Genomic DNA, 22,167 nt, shown 5'->3' with positions numbered 1-22,167 from the left:
TTTGTGGATATTTAGGATATAAGATAATGTATATATTACAAGGAATGATTTTTGATATGATATGAAATATGATATAGAATTTGGGGTTAGTTTTTAGCGGTTAGTGTAGAATGGTTTTAGATGCTAGATGCTAGTGGTTAGAAAATTAAAGATAAGGGGGTTTAGATTTACCAGGTCTCAAAGGCTAGGTCGTTGTTGAGATTAAAGGAGTTAGGGGTTGTTTTTGCCAAGGAGTTACTTGATTAGGAGCTCTAGTAGAGTGGATAAGCTTTAAGTCTTGACTATTGAAGGGCTAACGGTTAACAGTTTTAAAGTTGGGGGTTTGGGCTAGGGAGTTCATGCTTAAGAGTTGGGTTAAATATCTATGAGTTAGAAGCTAGGATTCAATCTTTGGGCATTGGCGATTAAGGTATGCAAGGTTTGGGAATTAGGGATAAGGGTGTTGGGGGGTAGAGGGTTTCACATTAGGAGTTAGTAGGGTAGAGCGTTGGTTGTTAGGTTTTAGGGAATTGTATTGTCTAGCTAGCAATTGTGCTTCTATGATTGTTGCTAATAAATATGAAGCAACAGTGGAAGTGATTGTTGTGCTTGTTACCTCTAATGCTAGTTTGAAAAACTTGTCATTATAAAATTAAAAAGAAACATACCCTTAACATTGGTTAAGATCTACCTCTAATATATGGTGGTTCTAAGTTGTCCTTATTAAGTTTGATGGTGGTTCAAAATTCTCATAACAAAATAAAAGGAAATGAAATTATACATTTAGGAATGTTTAAGAATTACCTCTAATATGTAGCCACAATAATTCAATAATTGCCTTCAATGTTGAATAAACCTTATGTAGTTTATAATGGTGTTAGCTATTCTCAATGATAATAAATACAACATTGATAGTAAGCATCATTATATCTTATATGGGAGACTATTAATTAAATAATCCATTGTCTATGAGGATTTTGATGAATCATCTAACATGATTTTCAAGGAATCAATTGTTCGTTTATCCTAAATGTTTCTAAGTTATGCTTTATTGCTCCTTGCAACAATAATTAGTCCAAGAGAACACACTTGTGAAGGTAATTGCGCCTTTAGGATCAAGCTTGGCAATCAATCACAAATCGACAACAAGATATTGTTGCAAGGATCTTTCAATTCATAGAGTTAGAACATAAATCACATAAAATCATGATCTCTACCAATAAACTTGTTATTTGTAGTAATGTATTATTGGTCTTCTATTAGATGCAATATGGTAATGAATCATTTGCCTTCTTCAATTAGACTCAGTGTCGTTATGGATCATTTCTCTCCATTCATCAAAGTTGTTTAGTGTTTAGTAAAGATAAAGACTCAATGTGCAAGGTGATATGTGTTCTAACTTTTCTACGTAAACAAGACCATATTGCTAGATTGTGATTAATTGCTAAGCTTGATCCTAATGGTGAAATAACCTCCATTAGAGTTTGTTTTTGGAGTAATTACTAATGCTTTTGGTAGTTATAATAACACTATTTACCCTCCAATGTGTACATATGCTTTTTAGCTACATGATCAAATGCATTTTGTGTTGGTTGTATAAGCATCAAGCATAGATTGGAACTTTTCCCCTTACAATTGTGTATGATGCCATCACTAGTGGAAGATATAATTAATGTTTAAAGTATTGGTTCTAGTTTCAAATTATTAAGTTGTTGTGGAAGAGCTTGGCATTGAGAGAGTTAGGGAACACTCACACTGGAGATTATTGTTGATAATGTTTGCAAAAGAAATTACAATTATTTTGCATTTGTATATGGGTGAGATGTGATTAAAGGTTTACATTTTTATCCCTCCAATATGAGATTAGACTTGTTAATATAATATGTACATTAGTACAAAGGTTAATACCTTTCATGATTTATTTCACTATTTATAAATAGTTTTGTGATTGTATGCTCATTCATGAGAGGACTCTTGATGAAAAAATTGCTTTGAAAGCCATTAAATCTATGTTTGCTTTGAGATGGATTGGCTGGTTTTCAAATCTTTGTGGAAGCATTTGTCAAAGTTATTGAGAGATTTGTCCAAGTCACATTTGCATTTCTTGATTCAATTCCATTACACCCTAGTATTTAGGATAAGGAGGTGTTGGTATGCTTGTAAAACCATGTTCTCTATGTTGGTGATATTTTCGGGCAAACATTTTTGTTTATTTGAGCTATTGATGGTTTCATCCCATAATGTATTGACTAAAAAAAATAGCTGTTAATCGTTGTTTGATCAAAGTAGTTATTCACAAATAAAAGGTGTCGACTACATTTTATAGATTTAAGGGTCACTGTGTTTTGTAGCAAAAAAGTGAAATTAACAATAGTTCTAGACATAATTGCCACAAAATAAAAACCATTGTTAAAGATGGGTGTTTTGCCATAGTTGAACAACTATTTTTAAAATATGCTTTGGCCGTAGCCAAACAATATCCCCCCAGAAAGATGATGTGATAGTTTTTTTTTAGTATTTCAAACCATTACATAAACTATGGTGTATATATTTTATGTAGTTTCCATATAGGTGCCTCTAATACAATTTTTACGGTGACCACTAAATGTTTAGAAATTATTGCTTTCAAAGAGAGTGTTATTAGTAGCTCCACTTTTCGATTCTAGGATTGATTTTACAATTTTTGCTACAATGAAACTAGTTGTTAAGGCCATGATTCTGAAGATGTTACAAATTTATGCCCAATAATTAGTGCTACTAATTTGGCATCATTTTACAATTGGTGGTTGATTTAAAATTTTTGTTTTTACAATAGTATTTGTTATCAAGGTCATATTTTCAAACAATTTGTAACCCTAGACAAAGAAGTAGTGTGTTACTAGTGCACCTCTTTTTGATTCAAGGGTTAAGCATTTTTTATGCAAATATATATATTTTTTAGGGCCATAGTTCTTATTTTAAGGTAATAATTCTCATAAAATTGAGAACTATGCTTAGTGTTATCACAACCTATAACTCTTTAGTGTTTGGTTAGGATCCCCTACCAAGTTGAAGAAAAAATGACTTTTCATGTCTTTGATAAATTGATGACTCCCCTAGCATCCCTAAGGATTTCATTTTCTTGTGGCAACTTCATCAAGGAAGCCATTGATCTTGGAATAGGCCATGGTAAAATTAGAAATTGTTAAAGAACTTTTAGCCAAAGTAATTCTAGGAATATGCTTTAGTACTTGTTTTAGCTTGCAATATACATCTACAAGGTTTTTGGTAAAAGTTTCATAGTTGAAGTTTTAGCTTGTAATAGGTAAGTATAGAGATTTTGATATCATTCTTAAATTTTCTAATATTTCTTTGATTTAAGATGGGCCAAATGTAGTAAAATGATAAAAGGTAGGAAATCTGCCACGACTTTATCCTAGAGATAGAACGATTAATCAAAGCTCGACCCTTTAGTGAAAAGTAATAACATTAAAAAGATTTGTTGCTTCTTCAATTTGCTCACATAAACCACATATTGAGATCTTCAAATTTCCTCCTCTACGTATGTTTGAAGTAAATCTTCAATAGGTATCTAAATGCATAAAATTGTGTTGAGAGGGGCCTTGACTTTCTATATCCAACTTTGTCTTGGTCTTTTTAATTGGAACTACTTCTAGAACATCTTAGATTAAATGCAATAATCCACTTGACATAATATTTTCCATGGATAGATTTATCTCCACCTCAAATTATCCTTCTCTTCTCATAGGCTCTAATAATAGCTCTCTAGAATAAAGATGCTCCAATCACTATCTTCCTAACAATCTTGATACCATTTAAAAGAGGTGTGTGTGTGTGTGTGTGTGTGTTGTAATAACTTCTTGCCATGACTTAAATAAGAAGCCAATCTCCAATTTGACTTTATAATGAGGGCTAGTAAAGGAGATTTGGATCCTTAATGCCCATCTCCCAAAGGATTTGGGTTATCAATTTATCTTCCACTTGATTAGAAGAAAGTAAACCTTTTCTCTCTTCCTTGACCATAAAAATATTCTTGAGATCTTCAGATTTTATTGGGAATAATTGTCAATGAAATGTAGAGGATAGGATGGCATCAATGACACTATTGAGAATAAATAATATCCCACCCAATAGTAATTACCCTTTGCACGACAATGAAATCTTCTTCTAAATATTCCCCACCATCCTATGCTAATTCATTCTATAGCTATCATTTTCTTTAATGTAGAACTCAAAATACTTAATAGTGTCCTCAAATAGATGGTTTTCATCAAGTCAGTGACCTATTAATAACGATGCTCCTTACACATGAAATGAGATGAAAACAAACTATAAATTTGCCAGTGTTTATATGCATCCCTATCGTAGAGAAAATTTATTTAAGAACCTTGTCAATAGATCTAGTGTTGATCTAGATTGTCATTGATGTCAATATGGCAATATTCTGGATACTAAATGATGATGTGAAGCCAAGCAAAGCAGATGCATGAAGCAACCGGAGCAAGAAGCCAAGCATGAAAACTATCAGGAAAGACATTAGAAATCATCGTGAAGCCAAAGAGTAAGACGTAGAAGTTCATCGGAAGGAGCAAAGAGGAACACGCAGCGGAGGAGCATAAAGCAGTGATTAAGAGGAGTTAAGAGTAATATTGAAGAAATAAGCGGAGCGGGTATTAAACCATGGAAACCTGTTAAAATTCCCAACGCATATAATAAAATTTCACAGTGCATCGAACAAATCAATATCGATAGTTTTTATTGCTTTATTATGTGTCACATTGAATCCCCCAACTACGCTATGTATTACGAACCCAATGGTTACATAACAATATGCTCTATGGTTATATCACATCCGCCATACAGGAAATGCCGCATCGGAAGTTATGTATCACAAACACTTGAAACTGCAATTGCGATATCATTGCGAACCCCTGCACCATTGCAATACAACTCAATATAATATCGCATCCATCGCATAATCACAAAACACTATGTTCACATAATCATGTTCCATTCAAAACACTGATTGCGATATAATATGCGGACTCAACAACTCCATTAGAATACACCTTTATGTAGTATTGCGTCCGGGTATGGGAGTTATGCAAATCATAAAGGGTTGTCACTGTCGGACCGCTGATTGCGATAAGACTTGTGAACTCGACGGACCGCCAATTGCGATAGAGGTTATGGACCATCAACTTATTAACGACTGTTTAAATATTATATCGCATCCACTCCATCGAAAGACAGAGCATGTGCACAATCGTAAAACCTCCGATTTTCATGAAGTTGTGATTGTAGGATTAAAGTTAATAACGTGGCATGTGGACCTCCATGTGGACCTTGGATGAATATTAAAAAGGGCCTCTCCGATATATTGTGTAATAAGAGACCTGTGAAAGTTGTGATTGCGATTAGCGGTGACGTGGCATGTGAGGACCGCTAGACTTGTATTATAATATGGTTATAGCCTCTCATTTATGGTTTTTCCGTAAATAAGCAAGTCGATGAATAATTGAATGAATAATATACAAGTCAGCCTCCCTCCAATAAACGTGTCTCTCGGTCATTAGTGAAACTCATATAAATACGAGTCAAAACGTTTCACTAAAGGCATCGATCTCAGCATCGGGCAGATAGAAGAATTGATAGTTCACAACTCATGAACTTAAAGAAACAGAAAGAGCCAAAGGTTGAAGACGAAAGTCGAAGATCCAAGAAAGTTGAAGGTCCGGCAGAAGGAAGGAAGTCGAAGGTCGAGCAAGTTTGTTGGTTTGGTTAATCTCTAAAAGGGCTCGCGAAGAAGCACTCACTCTTGAAGTGGTTATGTAGTGCAAACATCGATCTGTTACAAAGATCACAAAAACCTGGAGCAGTATAATACAATCAAACATTTCTTGACAGAGAAAAACTATAGGGTCGGAACCCTTGGGGTTGGTGCCTCAAAATTCGAAGGATTGGTGTCCTTAGAGTTGGTTCTCCTAAATTCAAGGTTGGTGCCGTGGTAAGATAGTGTCGAAGCCCTAGATGTTGGAGCCTCATCAAAGTCCATGTTGGTGCTTTCCAAAATTCATCAGATATTGTACTCAATGTTTTTTCTATCTTTTAATAAAATAATTTTTTTTAATAAAATTATAAAGAATCTAAACTGGTAATAATAACAATTGAAAAGAAATATTGATTCACCCCCCTCTCAGTATTTCCAACAATTGGTATCAGAGCCAGCTTCTTCAGAATCAGCCTAATAGCTGGAAGAAGGATTCTTAGTTACAATGAAGAATCAAGAAATGACAGGAAGGCTTCCCTTGTTCGATGGTACTAATTTTGGTTTTTGGAAAAAGAGAATGTCTTACTACTTAATGTCCCTTGGACCTGAAGTTTGGAACGTTGTTTTGAATGGGTACAATGCCCCTCCCACTCTTCCTACTGATCAAGATGAAAGGAAAGCGTACATTGCAAATGCCAAAGCTCTAAATTCCATTACCAGTGGAATTACTGATTCTGAGTTTACGAAAGTCTTGAATTGTGACTCGACCAAAGAAGTATGGGATAAGCTGGTTAGCTTATATGATGGAGACTCCAAAGTTAAGAAGGCAAAGCTTCAAACTCATAGGAGGCAGTTCAAAAGTCTGAAAATGGATGATGAAGAAGATATTGCATCATACTTCCTCTGAGTAGCTAAAGTAGTCAACTCTCTTAAAGCATTGGGAGAAAAGATTGAAGAAAGCATTGTTGTTCAAAAAGTCTTAAGATCTCTCCCAGATAGATTTGACTCCAAAATAAGTGCTATAGAAGAAATGAAGGACCTAGACACTCTCAAGATGGATGAACTTCATGGAATCCTCATTGCCTATGAGATGAGAAAAGGAATCCCAAGTTCCAAATATGCAGCATTCAAGGCCTCAAAATCAAAAAGGGGAAAGGATTGAATACCAACAGTGATGACTTTGATGTTCAATCTGAATTCGCACAATTTGTATGAAGGCTAAAGAAAGGATCAAAGCTATAAGGTAAGAACCCTCTTATCTATTTCAGATGTCGAAGAATAGATCATTATGCTGCAAACTGTCCTCATAAGCATGACATTGATGATGAGGAAGATTCAAAAATGAGGATATACAAAAAGAAAGAATTTACTAAGAAAAAATTATTCTTTAAACAAGATGAATCTGATGAGGATGAATATGTGGTCATCATAAAGAAATCATCCAAAGGAAGTAATGATGAATCAGATGAAGAAAATGACTATGCTGGAAGCAAGTATTATTTATGGCATTCACTGAAGATGATGAATCAAGATAGGAAAATGAAGAAGATACAAACGAATTACTAATTAGTGCCATTGAAGAAAATGAAAATTTACGAAAGAAGGTCATCTCACTTAAAACAGACAAAGAGGAAGCTAAAAGAAGGGAGAACGTCATATATGAAAGACATGAAGCTGAAATAGTATCTCTCAAGAAAGAATTGGAACAAATCAAAAGATGTTGGCAAAGTTCTCAAACACTTGATCACATTCTCAATACTCAAAGATCTCAACGTGACAAGTTCGGGATTGGTTTTAAAGAAGAAGCATCAAGTGCTAAGGATAATGCAAGAAGCTATGCTGACGTACTTTGCAGCAATCCAAAAGAAGAAAAATCATCTCATCAAAGGCCTGACTCAAATCCAAAGAATGAAGAAAGAGCAACTCCAAGAAAGAAGGTTTATTCAAATCATGGGTATTATAACATGTACCAATCTATCTCTCTTGGGCATTGTTATTATTGAAAAACTTTTGGTCATCAAGCTAAACATTGCATGGCTAGTAAAAATGAAGCACCAAGATCGAAGGAACAGGCAAACAAACCATGTAGTCTCAAAGGGAAAGGACAAATCAATACCTTCAACTCTTTTGATCCTTTGGCCAAATTTGATCCAATTTTCTCATTCTGTAATGATAATGGACATAGTGAACAAAATTGCCCCCTAAAAAGTAGAGAAGCAAAAGATGAATATCCTTATATAGATAAATGTGGTCTAGCTCTCACAGTGAGGAAAATCTTTGATTTGTGGATAGTGGGTGCTCCAGACATATGACAGGTGACAAAAGGAAGTTTGTCTGATTAAACAAAAAGGAAGGAAATGTATCCTTTGGGAGTGGGTCTGCCAAAATTGCTGGAAAAGGAACCGTTACCCTTATTAATAGAAAAGGAAAGGCTCAAAATGCTTTGCTGGTAGATGGGGTCAAATATAATCTCTTAAGTGTTATCCAAATCTATGATCTAGGATATAATGTTGTCTTCGACACTAAAAATTGTGAAATAAGGAAGTCTTCCTCAAGAGAACTTGTGGCGAAAGGAGTTAGAACATCAGATAACATCTACATTCTGAACAAAATTCAAGAAGATAAATGTTATCTAAATCAAACAAATGAAAGTTGTTTATGGCATAAGCGACTGGGGCATACAAGTTCTGATAAATTGATTAATATCAACAATATCAATGCAGTAAGGGACATTCCAAAGATGTCCAAACCAGATCAAGTTATATGTGTCCCATGTCAACATGGCAAGCAAACTAGGACCAACCACAATACTAAGGAATTCTCCACATCAAAACCTCTAGAGATCATTCACGCAAATTTATGTGCGCTAGGTGGAACTCAAACACTCCAAGGAGTAAGGTATTTTTCTTTATTTGTTGATGAATATACTAGAATGATGTGGGTATATTTCATAAAATATAAATCTGAAGCATTTGAATGTTTTAAGAATCTTAAAGCTCTTGTAGAAAATGAAAAGGACTCCAAAATTAAATGTCTTAGAACGGATAGAGGGGGAGAATTCACATCAAAAGAATTTGATGAATTCTGTAAAGAACATGGAATCGAAAGAGAGCTCTCCACTGCTAGAACACCTAAGAAAAATGGGGTAGTTGAAAGGAGAAACTGAACTGTTCAAGAAATGGCAAGAACTATGTTACTAGCAGCTGACTTGCAACCAAAATTTTTGAAGGAAGCAATCAGGACAATAGTTTATACCTTGAATCAAACTCAACTAAGACCAAATAATGGGAAGACTCCTTATGAATTATGGAAAGGTAGACCTGCTTTTAGTAAAATACTTAAGAATTTTTGGAAGCAAATGCTTCATAAAGATCAATGATGACTCACCAGGAAAAGTTGATTCTCGGGTTGATGAAAGAATATTTCTTGGGTATTCTACCAAAGTAAAGCTTACAAGTGCTACAATAATCGACTATAGAAAATAGTGGAAAGTATTGATGTGAAGATTGATGATGGGTTTCCAATAAAGAAAATTGAAGATCATGAAGTTGACCCCTTTATTGAAGAAAGCGAAGAAGAACCTGAAAGGGAAGAAAAAGATCAAGAAAAACAAAAAGAAAAAGAACCATCTCAAATTCCTTTAAAAGTGAAATTCCTCCAAAAACATCACCAGGAAGAGCAGATTATTGGAAATGTAGATGAAGGAATACAAACCCGAAGAAGGATGACAAATACACTAGAGAGAAATGATGTTTCTCTCCTATCTATGATAGAACTAGAAATTTTTACTCAAGCAAGTAAGGATCGTCATTGGGTGGAAGCCATGGAAGAATATTTGTCTCAAATCGAGAAAAATGAGACATGGGAGCTGATACCTCGTCCAAAGGATAAAAATATAATTGGAACTAAGTGGGTGTTCAAAAAAAAATGATTGGAGATGGACAAATCATCAGAAATAAGGCAAGAATTGTCTGTAAGGGTTATTCACAAATTGAAGGAATCGAATTTGAAGAAACTTTTGCACCGACAACTTGTATGGAAGCTATAAGAATGTTCTTGGCATTTTCATGCTCAAAAGGTTTCAAAGTATATCAAATGGACATACAATCAACATTTCTGAAGGGGGACTTAAGGAAGAAGTCTACATGGAGCAACTAGAAGGTTTTGATCTAGCAGAAGGAAAAGACTTTGTATGTAAGTTGAAAAAGGCATTATATGGTTTGAAACAAGCTCCTAGAGCATGGTACGCAAGATTGGATCACTATCTACAACAACAAAACTTCAAAAAGGGGGTGGCAGGAAGTAATCTCTACATGAAGATGGATGAGGATAAATTACTAATCACCCTTGTATATGTTGATGATCTGATTTTTGCTAGAAATAATGATGAAATGAGCCATGAGTTTTCTCAAAATATGTCAAAAGAATTCGAAATGTCAATGATTGGTGAGCTATCCTACTTCCTTGGACTACAAGTATCGCAAACCACAACAGGTATGTTTATATCTTAAACAAAACATCTCAAAGGCATGCTTAAAAGATATGGAATGGAAGAATTTTCACCTATGAACACATCGATGACCACAAATTACAAATTAAGCAAAGATGATGAATCCCCCCCCCGGTAGATGCAACTCTTTACAGGTCAATAATTGGATCTCTCTTATACTTAGTTGCTACAATGCCCGAGATTATGCAAGTACTGGTAATGGTGGGAAGATTTCAATAAGCTCCTAAGCAATCCCACATGTTAGTTGTGAAAGAATTCTCAGATACTTCAAAGGAACTCCTTACTATGGTCTTTGGTATCCCAAAAGCACAAATACGACATTGACAACTTATAACGATGCTGATTGGGTTGGAAGCATGGATGATTGTAAAAGCACCAGTGGAAATGCATTTTTTATGGGAGATTGCCTGGTAGCTTGGCTTAGCAAAAAAAATCATCTATATCTCTCTCTACAGCTAAAGCCGAATATATAGCCGCAACTGACTATTGTACACAAATACTATGGATGAAGGAAGCTTTGAAGGATGTCAACATAGAAACTAAACAACCAATCACCATCTATTGTGATAACACAAGTGCTATAAGTCTTAGTAAAAATGCAATGATGCACTCAAAAACCAAACATATACCAATCAAGTATCATTTTCTCCTTAAATAGGTGGCTGAACAAAACATCAAGTTGGAATATATCAATACCAAGGAACAGATTGCAGGTATTTTCACCAAACCTTTTCCTCGAGAATCATTTGAACATCTTCGTCAAAAGATGGGAGTTATTGCTTTAGCATCACACTAAACCGAATCTTAAAATTATGCATGACATGGGGAGCAGTTTGACAGGAGGAGTAGTTCGACAAGGAAAGTCCATGTGCACTCCTTTTCCATTGATGTCAAAGGGGGAGAGAAGAAAAATATTGCCATCAATGACAAAGGGGGAGATTGTTGATCTAGATTGTCATTGATGTCAATATGGAAATATTCTAGGTACTAAATGATGATGTAAAGCCAAGCAGAGAAGATCCGTGAAGAAACAGGAGAAAGAATCCAAGGAGGAAAGCCATTAGAAATCATCATGAAGCCAAAGAGTAAGAGGAAGAAGTTCATCAAAAGGAGCAAAGAGGAACACGCAGTAGAGGAGCATAAAATAGTGATTAAGAGGAGTTAACAGTAATATTGAAAAAATAAGTGGAGGTAGTATTAAACCATGGAAACATGTTAAAATTCCCAATGCATATAATAAAAGTTCACAGAGCATCGGAGAATCAATATCGACGGTTTTTATCGCTTTATTATGTGTCACATTGAATCCCCTAACTGCGATATGCATTACAGACCCAATGGTTCCATAACAATATGCTCTATGGTTATATCGCATCTGCCATACCGGAACTGCCACATCAGAAGTTATGTATCACAAAGGAATCTCACACTTGAAAACTAAGACTCTCCTTTTTATACAATCCCATGGTTCGTGGACCATGGGTGGATCTTCTAAAGCTGACACAAATTACATAAAAGAAGGGTAGAAACCCTTTATGACACTTTACATCTACGCACTCTGCGACCACAAATTGCGGAGACTTTACACTTTACATACAAAAAACTTGGGCTTTCTGCCCCAAAACTTGGGCTTTTAACCCAATATCGACCCTAGGGGACCCTATCCCAAAATGTCCTTTTTGGAATATCTAACTAAAATTATGGCTCCCATGCAAACTATAAAGCTCCATAAACAACAACTTTTGAATTTTTAACTTTAATAATCTAACAACCACTATATTTGTTTTCTCTACTTCGAGGAGCTTCTAATTTATGTTTTCTCATTTATTTCTATAAAATATCTTGGTTGTGTCATTGTTGCAAGAACTCAAAATCCATTATTTCTACTTGTTTTCTTGAGAAGGTTCAACCCACAATCGTAATGAATTATCCTTACCTAAATTTGATGGATTTACAGAAATTTAATGCAGGTAATTATTAGTGTTAACAGGACTGGCCTGTTAAAAGATTTTAGTTTGAGTGGTTTGGTAAAAAAATTGTTTCTACCAGTATTTTGATTAAAATTTGTAGACACATATTGTAATCTATTAATTTGTGGCATTTATATAATAGTGGCATTTATAGTAGCCAATATTTTGCAATAACAGATGCTCAGGAAATTTTAAAATTTTAAAATTTTAAAATTTTAAAATTTTATAGAAGTTGATACTAAGGAATGAAGAAAATGTATTTGTTGCTCGCCAAAAAACTTCATAAGCTCATGAGTGTCCAATTCCAAAAGATAAGTTGTTAGTAATGACTTCCCTTGTATAATATGTTCATGACATTCCACATGGTTCCTATGCTTTATTGCAGACTACATTTTGAAGAACCATGTCGACAAACCTATTTATAGGTTTTTTTGGAAAGAGATTGCATGTTTTAACAAATTGTCAGCATTGAAATATTTTGGAAAGTTGGTTTCAAGTGGATATAAGGATTACATATTGTGATTTTCCAAATTGAGTATAAAGCTAATTTGTAAAAGGGATTATAAGGAAATCAGTTAAAATCATATTTCCAAAAATATTAGGAAGGGTAATTTATAAAAGTTGTTTAAGCGAAGAGTTTAAAGTGGATTTTGTAAAAATATTTATGAGAGAAATGGTATTTCAAAACAAAGTTTGAGGAAATTATAAGAGGAATCTCGAAATAGAATGGGTTATAAACATTTATAAGAATGATAATATTTTTTTTTTTTGAATTTGTTTAAAGTTAAATAAAAAGGTCTCGAAATTTATTTGGTGTGTATTGATGTATTATGATTGTGTTGGTGTATGTTTTTTTCTTATACTATTTTCACCAAATATATTTAAATACCACATACAAATACCATAATTAATGATAATTTGGCATAAACATTGAAGGGATAAAGTAACGTGCACTTAACAACAATTAACTATTTTAAAATTAGGAAAGTCACTTGAAATCAATTATTTTGTAAGGTCATGGATGTTTTTAAAAACCCTAAAAACTCACTTGTATTTCCATATTGGTCAAGTTTTCTTATTCAAACTTGACATAAAAGAGTCCAAGTCAATCAATAGAGTATTTTTCATGTTCTAAGAAGAGTAAGAAGCATAACCATGGAGTCACAAGAAACCTTATATGAAATCTTATTTTTCCTTCACATTGTGGAAGTTGTATTTGGAAACATTTGATTTATCCCGAAATTGAATAAGGGGATCAAGTATTGTGTTGATGAAGGTATTTGCATGATGTTACTAATTGATTATTGGTTGGAATTGTGACACTTCGATATGTGATTGTAACACTTTGTTTCTTGCCTACAACCATAGAGGTTTTGTTTGTACACTTATAGTTTTTTGTTGCAACATATTGTTTTTAGCACTTGAAGAACTTGGTTTGATTAGGATAACGAGTATTAAAGACTTGTTCATTTTTATATACACTTAATTCATATTGTACAAGCATCAACTATTCAAATGAACAAAAATCACTAAGTCATTCAGCTACATGTATTAACATCATGCACAAAAGGATTGACCTACTTGAAATTCAAAACAATTTATTGATAAATGAGTTAAGACATCTTCAAAATCAATACCTACTTCATTATTCTACTCCTATTTTATAATTCTTCATAGGTTCCTTTGGATCAGAAGATGGTTATAGTGAATAAGAAGATATCAAATAACATATAATTAAGGATGAGATGTATAAATTAGATAAAGGAGCTAAGGTTAAATATAAGTTGGAGAATGACGATAAAGTTATTAAACCTTGGGAAGAATTGGAATTCAAGAACAATTTTGGCATAGGATATGAAAAAGTGAGCTTGAATTATTTCATAATCCTAATTTATTCTATAATGATTACATTTGAGGGCACGTGAATTCTTTGTGATGACTTGTAGTAGCATACAATGGATAATAGTAAGAACTTGGAGCTTGATGATGATGATGTAGTTGATGATAAGTTGGATGAAGTACTTGAACTTGAGGATTGTGATGAGGAACATGAGGATTTGAATAATTACGATGAAACTAATGATCATGATGATACACTTGATGTTGCAAAGTTGGATGAAGTACTAAAATAGTGTCAACACTATTATCGAGTTGGACATATTGATCTTACTCTGTGTAATTTATGTGGGAGGGTAGATCATTTTTCAAAAGGTTTTAGAAGAGAACAAAGATTCAAAGGAAACAAGTTTAATTTGGATAATTAAGTAGTTAAAACTAGAATTAGGAAGATAAATTTTGGTATAGTCTTATCATTGGGTTCATACATAGATATGAACATATTGTGAAAATTTCAACTATTGCAACAATTGAAAATTATTCTTCTAACTATAAATTGATTAACAGTTTATTTGCCTAGACAAACATTGAATAATTCACAACTGCAACTTTCACCAAAATAAATTCTTCAGAAGATAAACTTGAAACTGAGAAAATATTGGTGTGCACTCACAAAAATATGACAGTTATTTTTTGACAAATGTCCCCGGAAAAACCCAACTTGGGAAAACCGGTGCAACCACTGATGGTTTTGATTATTAAGCAGTAGTGAAATAATTTGAGTTCAATCTATGGATTCCCAGCTGGCTATCCAATCGATAAGTATCTTACAAAAGTAACTAGAGAGAAAATTATCTCATTCCACAAACAATCCCGACACTAGCTCCTCTAGAAAATCTGGTCATCCAAACCCTTATGCAAGCCCTCTACACAGTCCTTGCACTGCCTCTTGCACGTGTGGCTCTGTTCAACCTCTGATCAAGTTGTATTTCCTATCTATGTTGCTGAAAGTGACCTTTCGGGCCTCTGGAATAGTTTCCCGACCTTTGGGAGCTAAATCGACCTCCTCTCAAGCTAAAGCGAGCTGCTATGTTGAAGCTTTTGCGCATCCCTTGTGCAAATTTTGTGTGGAATATTTTTGCCACTTTTTGTTGCTTATACAGATCTGGAAAAATTCCTTTATATGATTGTCACTGCCCCTCTCTATCTCTGCTTCCCTTCTCTGGATCGAACTCTTTCGAAAACTGCTGCAACTCTCTGGAAATTTGAACTGCCCAAGGAAATTGATCTCGAGTGTGTATTCTCCATCTTCCCATCGACCTCCTCTTATAATCTCCAATTGGGACTCCAACGACCAATATTAAAACATAATCGATGGCTGAGATCATATCTGAATCGATCCATGTGAGCTTCTAGATGATTCACACATTTCTCAATTAATACTGATTAATTAACTGCATTTCCTAAGTTTAGACTTAGGAACTATTTTAAAATAAGATAATAATCTAATTAAGACACTTCTAGGTGGAATTTCAAGAAACTATTTTTGGCTATGGAGAAATCCTGTGTTTTAGCCTCTCCACAAAGTTTCAAGACTAGAACACCTCTGCTGCTACAAAAAATAACACTCCCTCTTAGCGAGGAAGGTGTTGTAGTGCTGCACTACTACTACAACACCCTGTCTCTGTGTCACCCTTTGTATACTGCTAATGTCTGCCTATTATGACTGACTTCCATTTCCCACCAACTACTGCGCAACTCTGATATTACATTTGTGTTGCTATTGACATTGTTATACAACTTCCAACTATGCATCTGCACTACAACTCCCTCTCATTTGTTGTTGTTGCAACTGCAACTACTACAGCTGAGAGGCATCCAAAATATTGAATCGACTATGTCTCTGTATTGCATTTGTCTCCTAAGCATCTGAAATCTACTAGCCTCTACACTTTCTATTGAATAATCTGTGTTGCTACTGACTCTACATTGAGCCACCTGCTCTACTGTCAACACTGAATCTTCGCTCCTCAACACTTGACTGCAACTAGTCTGCTACTGTCTCTCAGGAATCTGGCTGCATCAAATGACACAGATCCATCTTGTTACGGAATAATATGGGCCCCCATAACAAGGTAATAATCCATAAGGAGGACACCTTAATGGACCCTGTTCAAAATTTCCACAACTTTAGCATTATATGTACATATCGCCCCCCCTCTCTCTTGTAGGTATAGATGCAAACAAGGTGAAATCTTCCTCCATCCTGGAGGAAAATTTATCTATCTTTGTGAATGTTTTCGCTTGGTCCTGCTTCTCCGACTTGTCCTTCTTCCTAAGAGGACATTGTGTACTCTAGTGGCCAAAATCACCACACCTGAAGCAGTTGACCTTAGATAGGTCATTCTTCTTCTTCTTATCCCCCTATCCTTGACAGGGACCCTTTGATGCAAGGACCACATTCTCTTCTTCCTTCTCAACCTTTGTGCCCTTGTTGTTGCTACCATTGATGGTGATATTTCATAGAGCTCGCCTCAACTCCTCCTGTTGTAACTCTGACCAAATCTTGTCCCACATAGGCAATGTGTCTTATCCCATGATACTTTATACAAATACTTGCCACTCCGTAGAGACATTGTTCGGTGCTAATCGTACAAGCTCTGTTGGTTGAGGTGCCTCCCCAATGGTTGCAAGCTGATCACGGACCTCCTGAATCCTAGTGAGTAAGGGATTATGCCTTCACCCTTATGCATCCTTATGCTTCTCAACTCTTCGTGCAGGAAAATATTCCGTTGCTTGGAAGTATTCTAATATACTTGGTCGAGAGTATCCCACATCTCCTTGGCAGTGCCTTTGCCAGATATATGTGAAACTATATGGTACCAAACTCCATCTAGGATCAATCGCTTCGCCTTCTCCATTTCTTTCCTGTACTCGTTCAGCCAATATGTATCTTGAGGTACTACAAATACATTATCTACATAGGCTTTTAGGCCAAATTCATCCAACAGGAAAGACATATTAGCCTTCCATCTATGAATTTTATCGAAAATCTCCCTCTTCCTTTGCTCGACTGTTGAATCTACTACTCGCACTCCCTTCTGAAGTGAGAAAAAATACTTGCAGCAACTATCAATTGCAACTGGGAAAATCATATTTCTATGCTAGAAACCCTCTGAGAGAAATTTCCCTTTATGTGTGCTCTTCCTATTCCTCTTCTGCTTGAATCTGCTCAATGATTCTACTACATTACTTTCCTGAAATACTTTCCAGCTCTACCTCTACCTACTAGAGTTATTCTCTGAGCAACTCAAAATTTTCTTGCCACCCTGCAACTAGAAATCAAACTTTTGCTCTGCCACTTGCACTACCTAGCTAGGCCCTGTGCAGATTCTAAAGAAATTGTGTTATTTCTCCCTTTGGAAAATGAATTTCTACCTCTTCATCTCTAAGTTACTGGTTCGATCAACCTTGCTCTAAAACCATGTGAAAATTTCAACTATTGCAATAACTGGAAATTATTCTTCTAACTATAAATTAATTAACAATTTATTTTACCAAACAAACAATGAATAATTCACAACTGAAATTTTCCCAGAAATAAATTATGTGGAATATAAATTAGAAATTGATAAAATATTGGTACACACACACAAAAATATGACACCATTATTTTTTGACAAAAGTCCCCGAAAAAATCCAACTTGGGAAAACCGATGTACCAGCTGAGGGTTTTAATTATTAAGTAGCAGTGAAATAATCTAAGTACAATCTATGGATGTCCATCTGGCCATCCAATCAGCAAGTATCTAAAAAAAGTAATTAGAGAGAAAATATTTCACTCCACAAGCAATCTCGACACTAGCTCCACCAGAAAATCTAGTTGTCCAAACCCTTTTGTAGGCCCTCTACGTAGTCCTTGCACTGCCTCTTGAACATGTGGCTCTGCTAAACCTCTGATCAATTCCTCCTTCATGTCTCTGCTTCTAAAAGTGACTCTTCAGGCCTCTAGAATACTTTCCCAACCTCTGCAAGTTAAATCAAACTGCTCTACTGAAGCTTATGCGCAACTTCTGCGTGGAATACTTGTTCCACTTGTTGCTGCCTCTCCAGATTTGGAAAAATTCCTCCAGATTACTGTCCCTGGCCCTCTCCGTCTCTGCTTCGCTTCTCTGGCTCGAACTCTTCATACAAGTACTTCTACTCTCTGCAAAATAGAACTGCCCAAGGAAATCGATATCAAGTGTGTGTTTTTCATATACCCATTGACATCCTCTTATAATCTCCAGCGGGGACTCCAACAACCAAGATTAAAACATAATCAATAACTAAGATCATATCTGGATCGATCCATGTGAGTTTCTAGATAATTCACACCTTTCTCAATTAACACTGATTAATTAACCCCTTTTCCTAAGTTCATAGTTACGAAATATTTAAAAATAGGCTAATTATCTAATTGAGACACTTCTAGGTGGAATTTCCAGAATCTTTTTCTGGGTTATGGAGAACTCCTGTGTTTTAGCCTTTGCACAAAGTTTCGAAACTAGAACACCTTTGATGCTACAAAAACGAACACGTCTATTGGGAGATGTTTTTATAGTAGATGGAAATGAATATTTTGAATAAAGAATTGATGATTCTAGAGCATAATTAGGCCCCATTTTCTATAGTCTTTTGAGTTAAAGATCATGTTTATAAATTCGCTAAAAAATGGGTAGGACATTGAAGAATTGGGAGGTGTCTTTAATGAAATGTGTAATCTAGGGAGTAACCCCACTAACACTCAGCGTGTGAATGGATGCTCAGATAATGAGGACAGTGGTGGTCTTATGGAGAACTGACAATTCTCCCTTCCCTATTCCTTTCCCATTCTCATCTCTCAGTTTAATCAGTAGGGCTGGTTGATAAGAAATACTGTCATTTATATTCTGAATTACAGAAGAACTTTAATCATATTTTTGATTTTCTGGTTCTCAATTTTTGAACACGAGGGAACTCTTCTATCCAGCATGTACTTTATGTTTTTTCCAATAAAGATAAACTTTTACATTCCTAGCAAAGAATGCAAGTTATGCTCTGGAATGAAATTAGTTAGCATGATGTGCCCATTGATGGTTTACAGTGTACGCAACAATCTTTTTGTTGTTTGCAGGAGATATTTGGCAATGATTGAGATGTGCTCTGCTGTGGGACATAGGGAATGTTTAATAACTCTCTCGGGTGTTTTTAGTTTTAATCTCTTTATTTGTGGATGTAATGTTAACTTAAAGTTGTGCGTATAGATTACAAGTACCTGATCATCTGAGCCAAGGCATGACAAAGCTTATAGATAAGGAGAAAATTCTTGGATCAAGGGAGGATATGATGTTATTAAGTGAAAGAATATTACCTATTTTGGAAAGACTTGAAGTTTTGAATGAGGTAAGTGCATTTTCATGTTTTTCTTCTTACTGCTGATGCGGGGACGTCTTTCAATAATTTTCAAGGCATACGTTTTGTTCCTTAATAGAAATGCTGTGTGGAGGGACAGAGACAGAGCCTAGATTATGGTTCTATATTAATTAAATGAATGGTTTAAGGCTAGCTAAATTTGTGTCTATCCAGTTTGTTAAATGTGTAATATTAAGCAAAAGTGTTAGGATTCCTTTACTGGGTTTCATTGTAGTAATAATTTGCAAGTTTTTGATTTCTTTCAGTTTAAGCTCCAAAAAATCTGAGACATCTCCACAGTGGATGTCGTTTTTGGTTTTCCGATCTCTTCTCTCTCTGTATTTGCATAGTGGTTTTTGACTTTTTTTAGTTTTATCATTTTCCCTTGACTTGATCAAATATGCTGCCTAGAGTCAACAACTCTTTTGAATTGCATTGGACCATTATAAACAAGGACACCAAAATTAAAAGCTTATCAGGTCTCAGAAGAGTAGCAACAGTACTTACAAACTTATATAGCATTAATAATAAAGAATTTAAAGAGCAAAAGTCCCATTCTATTTTCAATAATCATTGTCTGGCAACATTTTTGGCAATGAGTTTTATGGTTGCATTCCAAATTGAGTTCGGTGCAGATTAAATATATGAAAGGGGTATTAACTTATGGGAGGACCTTATGTCAACTGTCTCTCACCCCAATATTGTTTTTATTCAATATCAGCATCTTAATTTTAGACCAGATTTAAAGATCTCAGAAAGTGAGTGATTTTTCTAGAACTATTCTTTGTTTTGCAGGATAAAGCGGGTCATAGCCTGAACGTTCTGCACAGGCTGGTTCACTCCTTGAAATCAAGAATTCTTTTGGGATATGGATCATAAGTTAAACATTTACCAAAGTGTTAATGATCGCAAGTGTTCTTTGGATATTCGGCTAAGATTTGTAATCACATAAAGTGCACTTTCCAAAGGGGATGGATGGAAATGGCAGCTCTAAGTTTGTGCTGTGGAAAGAGGAGAACAATCGTTGTCGTTTCTAATATTATTATTCCAGTTTTTTTTTTTGGGGTTCTATTGGAAGCATCATCGCTTTATGTAGCATAGCTCTGTTTGTATCATTATTGTGTTATTTCCTTCGATATATAGTGCTTGTGGGTTTTATTTCCTTAGATAAATAGTGATGTCTACGTGGCACCCAGTAAAACTCCATTCTTATGAGAATACTGTAAAAACATACACCACGAGGCACATTATGCTATTAGTTGAACTAAATTTGTCAAGCTTAACGCAAAATCTTGTTTGATTCCTAATAAAAAAAGGGTTTGTGTGGCAAAACCTAGTTACCCCTGTGCTATTCCAAGAATGAATGCATGATAATTAATCAGCTAAAGTTTTTTTCCCTTTGCCTTCCCATTTTCTTTCTTATTTCATCTTTTGCCACAAATTTTGCTTCTGCATTTTTTGTTTGTTTTGCAAATCGAGACCCTAACGATTGCATATCCTTCAAAACTACTGGAAAAGCTATTTCCAAACACCTAGCCCTATTGTTAGTTGGGAAGGTGGGGCTAGTTAGGAGGGCAATTATGAGAATTTGTTAATATTTTTCTATTTTATCTTTTCCCTTAAAGAAAAGTGGAGGAATGCTTTCCTAATTTTGAGAAGTTAAGGAAAAACATCATTACATACAAAAGTGATATTTTTAGACAGAAAGTGAAACACTTTAAAGATAACATTTTTTGATACGATGAATCAAAATGTCAAACAACTACCTCCATAAAAAATAATGGTCAAGAATCAAAATGTCAAACAACTACCTCCATAAAAAATAACGGTGTTATCAGTAGCAACAAATTTTGGAAGAGTAAAATTATCCACCAAATGTCCTCACTTAAGAAGAAAAAATTCTAAATAGTTTTTGTCATATTGACAACTACGCTTTAAATCACTAGTCGTGGCCCAGATATATGGTGATTCATAACTAGTTTGTTAGTCGATACGTAGAAAAGCATAAACACACAACTTATCTCTTTTAGTATCAATGAACAAAGTTATATAAGAAATTATAATGTTTAATTACTTCTCTTTTTTCCATATATTAATAGAACATAGCAAAGGAAATAAAATAGCGAAACATGGGTTCAGGTTCAGGGACTGGTATGGGTACGAGTATGGGTACATCATTTTTTGAAACAGGGTGCATGGGTTCATGAGGGGTATATATATATATAGATATTATATTTTATAAATTATAATATATTTAAATTTGTATATTTTTCAACTTTAAACAAGAAAATTAAAATATTTATGATTTAAACTTTGTATATTTAAACATGCACATCATTGAACATTCAATATATACAATGAAATTTCAAAATTTCTAGTTTGATATCAAGTGCAAATTGGAGTTTACATATTAATAAGAATCATGATATATGTCCATTGTCATACTACATTCAAAATTTGCCTTAAGGCATCTCCAAACAAGAACTAGGAAATTTTAAAATATTAAAATAAAAATAGCTAATAGTGAACAATGGCTTCCTTGAGTCATGTCATCAGCATCACTCACTTCTTCAATTAGCATGCTCTCCAGGTAGGAATCACTCTCATCTTGAGGCTCTTGCTTATCCATAACAACTAGAGGTAGCTCAATAAGGCCATCTGGTTGTATC

At 34.7% G+C, this 22,167-nt stretch overlaps 1 protein-coding gene across 1 annotated transcript in view; it reads left to right on the top strand.

Moving 5' to 3' along the window:
- The window catches only part of EMB3142 (nuclear pore complex protein (DUF3414)), a 447,780-nt gene extending 427,295 nt beyond the window's left edge, over positions 1–20,485 (top strand). The window contains exons 44-45 of the mRNA XM_089384461.1: positions 19,351–19,489; positions 20,294–20,485. Coding sequence (XP_089240587.1) covers positions 19,351–19,489; positions 20,294–20,377 — 223 coding nt within the window. The 3' untranslated portion in view covers positions 20,378–20,485. The remainder of the gene's footprint in view (positions 1–19,350; positions 19,490–20,293) is intronic.
- Positions 20,486–22,167: the final 1,682 nt, after the last annotated feature.

This window comes from Pinus tabuliformis, chromosome Q (genome assembly GCF_031772625.1).
Source record: "Pinus tabuliformis cultivar Carrire ecotype Pingquan chromosome Q, CPIR1, whole genome shotgun sequence".
NCBI lineage: Eukaryota > Viridiplantae > Streptophyta > Pinopsida > Pinales > Pinaceae > Pinus > Pinus tabuliformis.
Note: the sequence above shows the minus strand (reverse complement) of the source record. Positions and strands in the feature narration are given on the sequence as shown.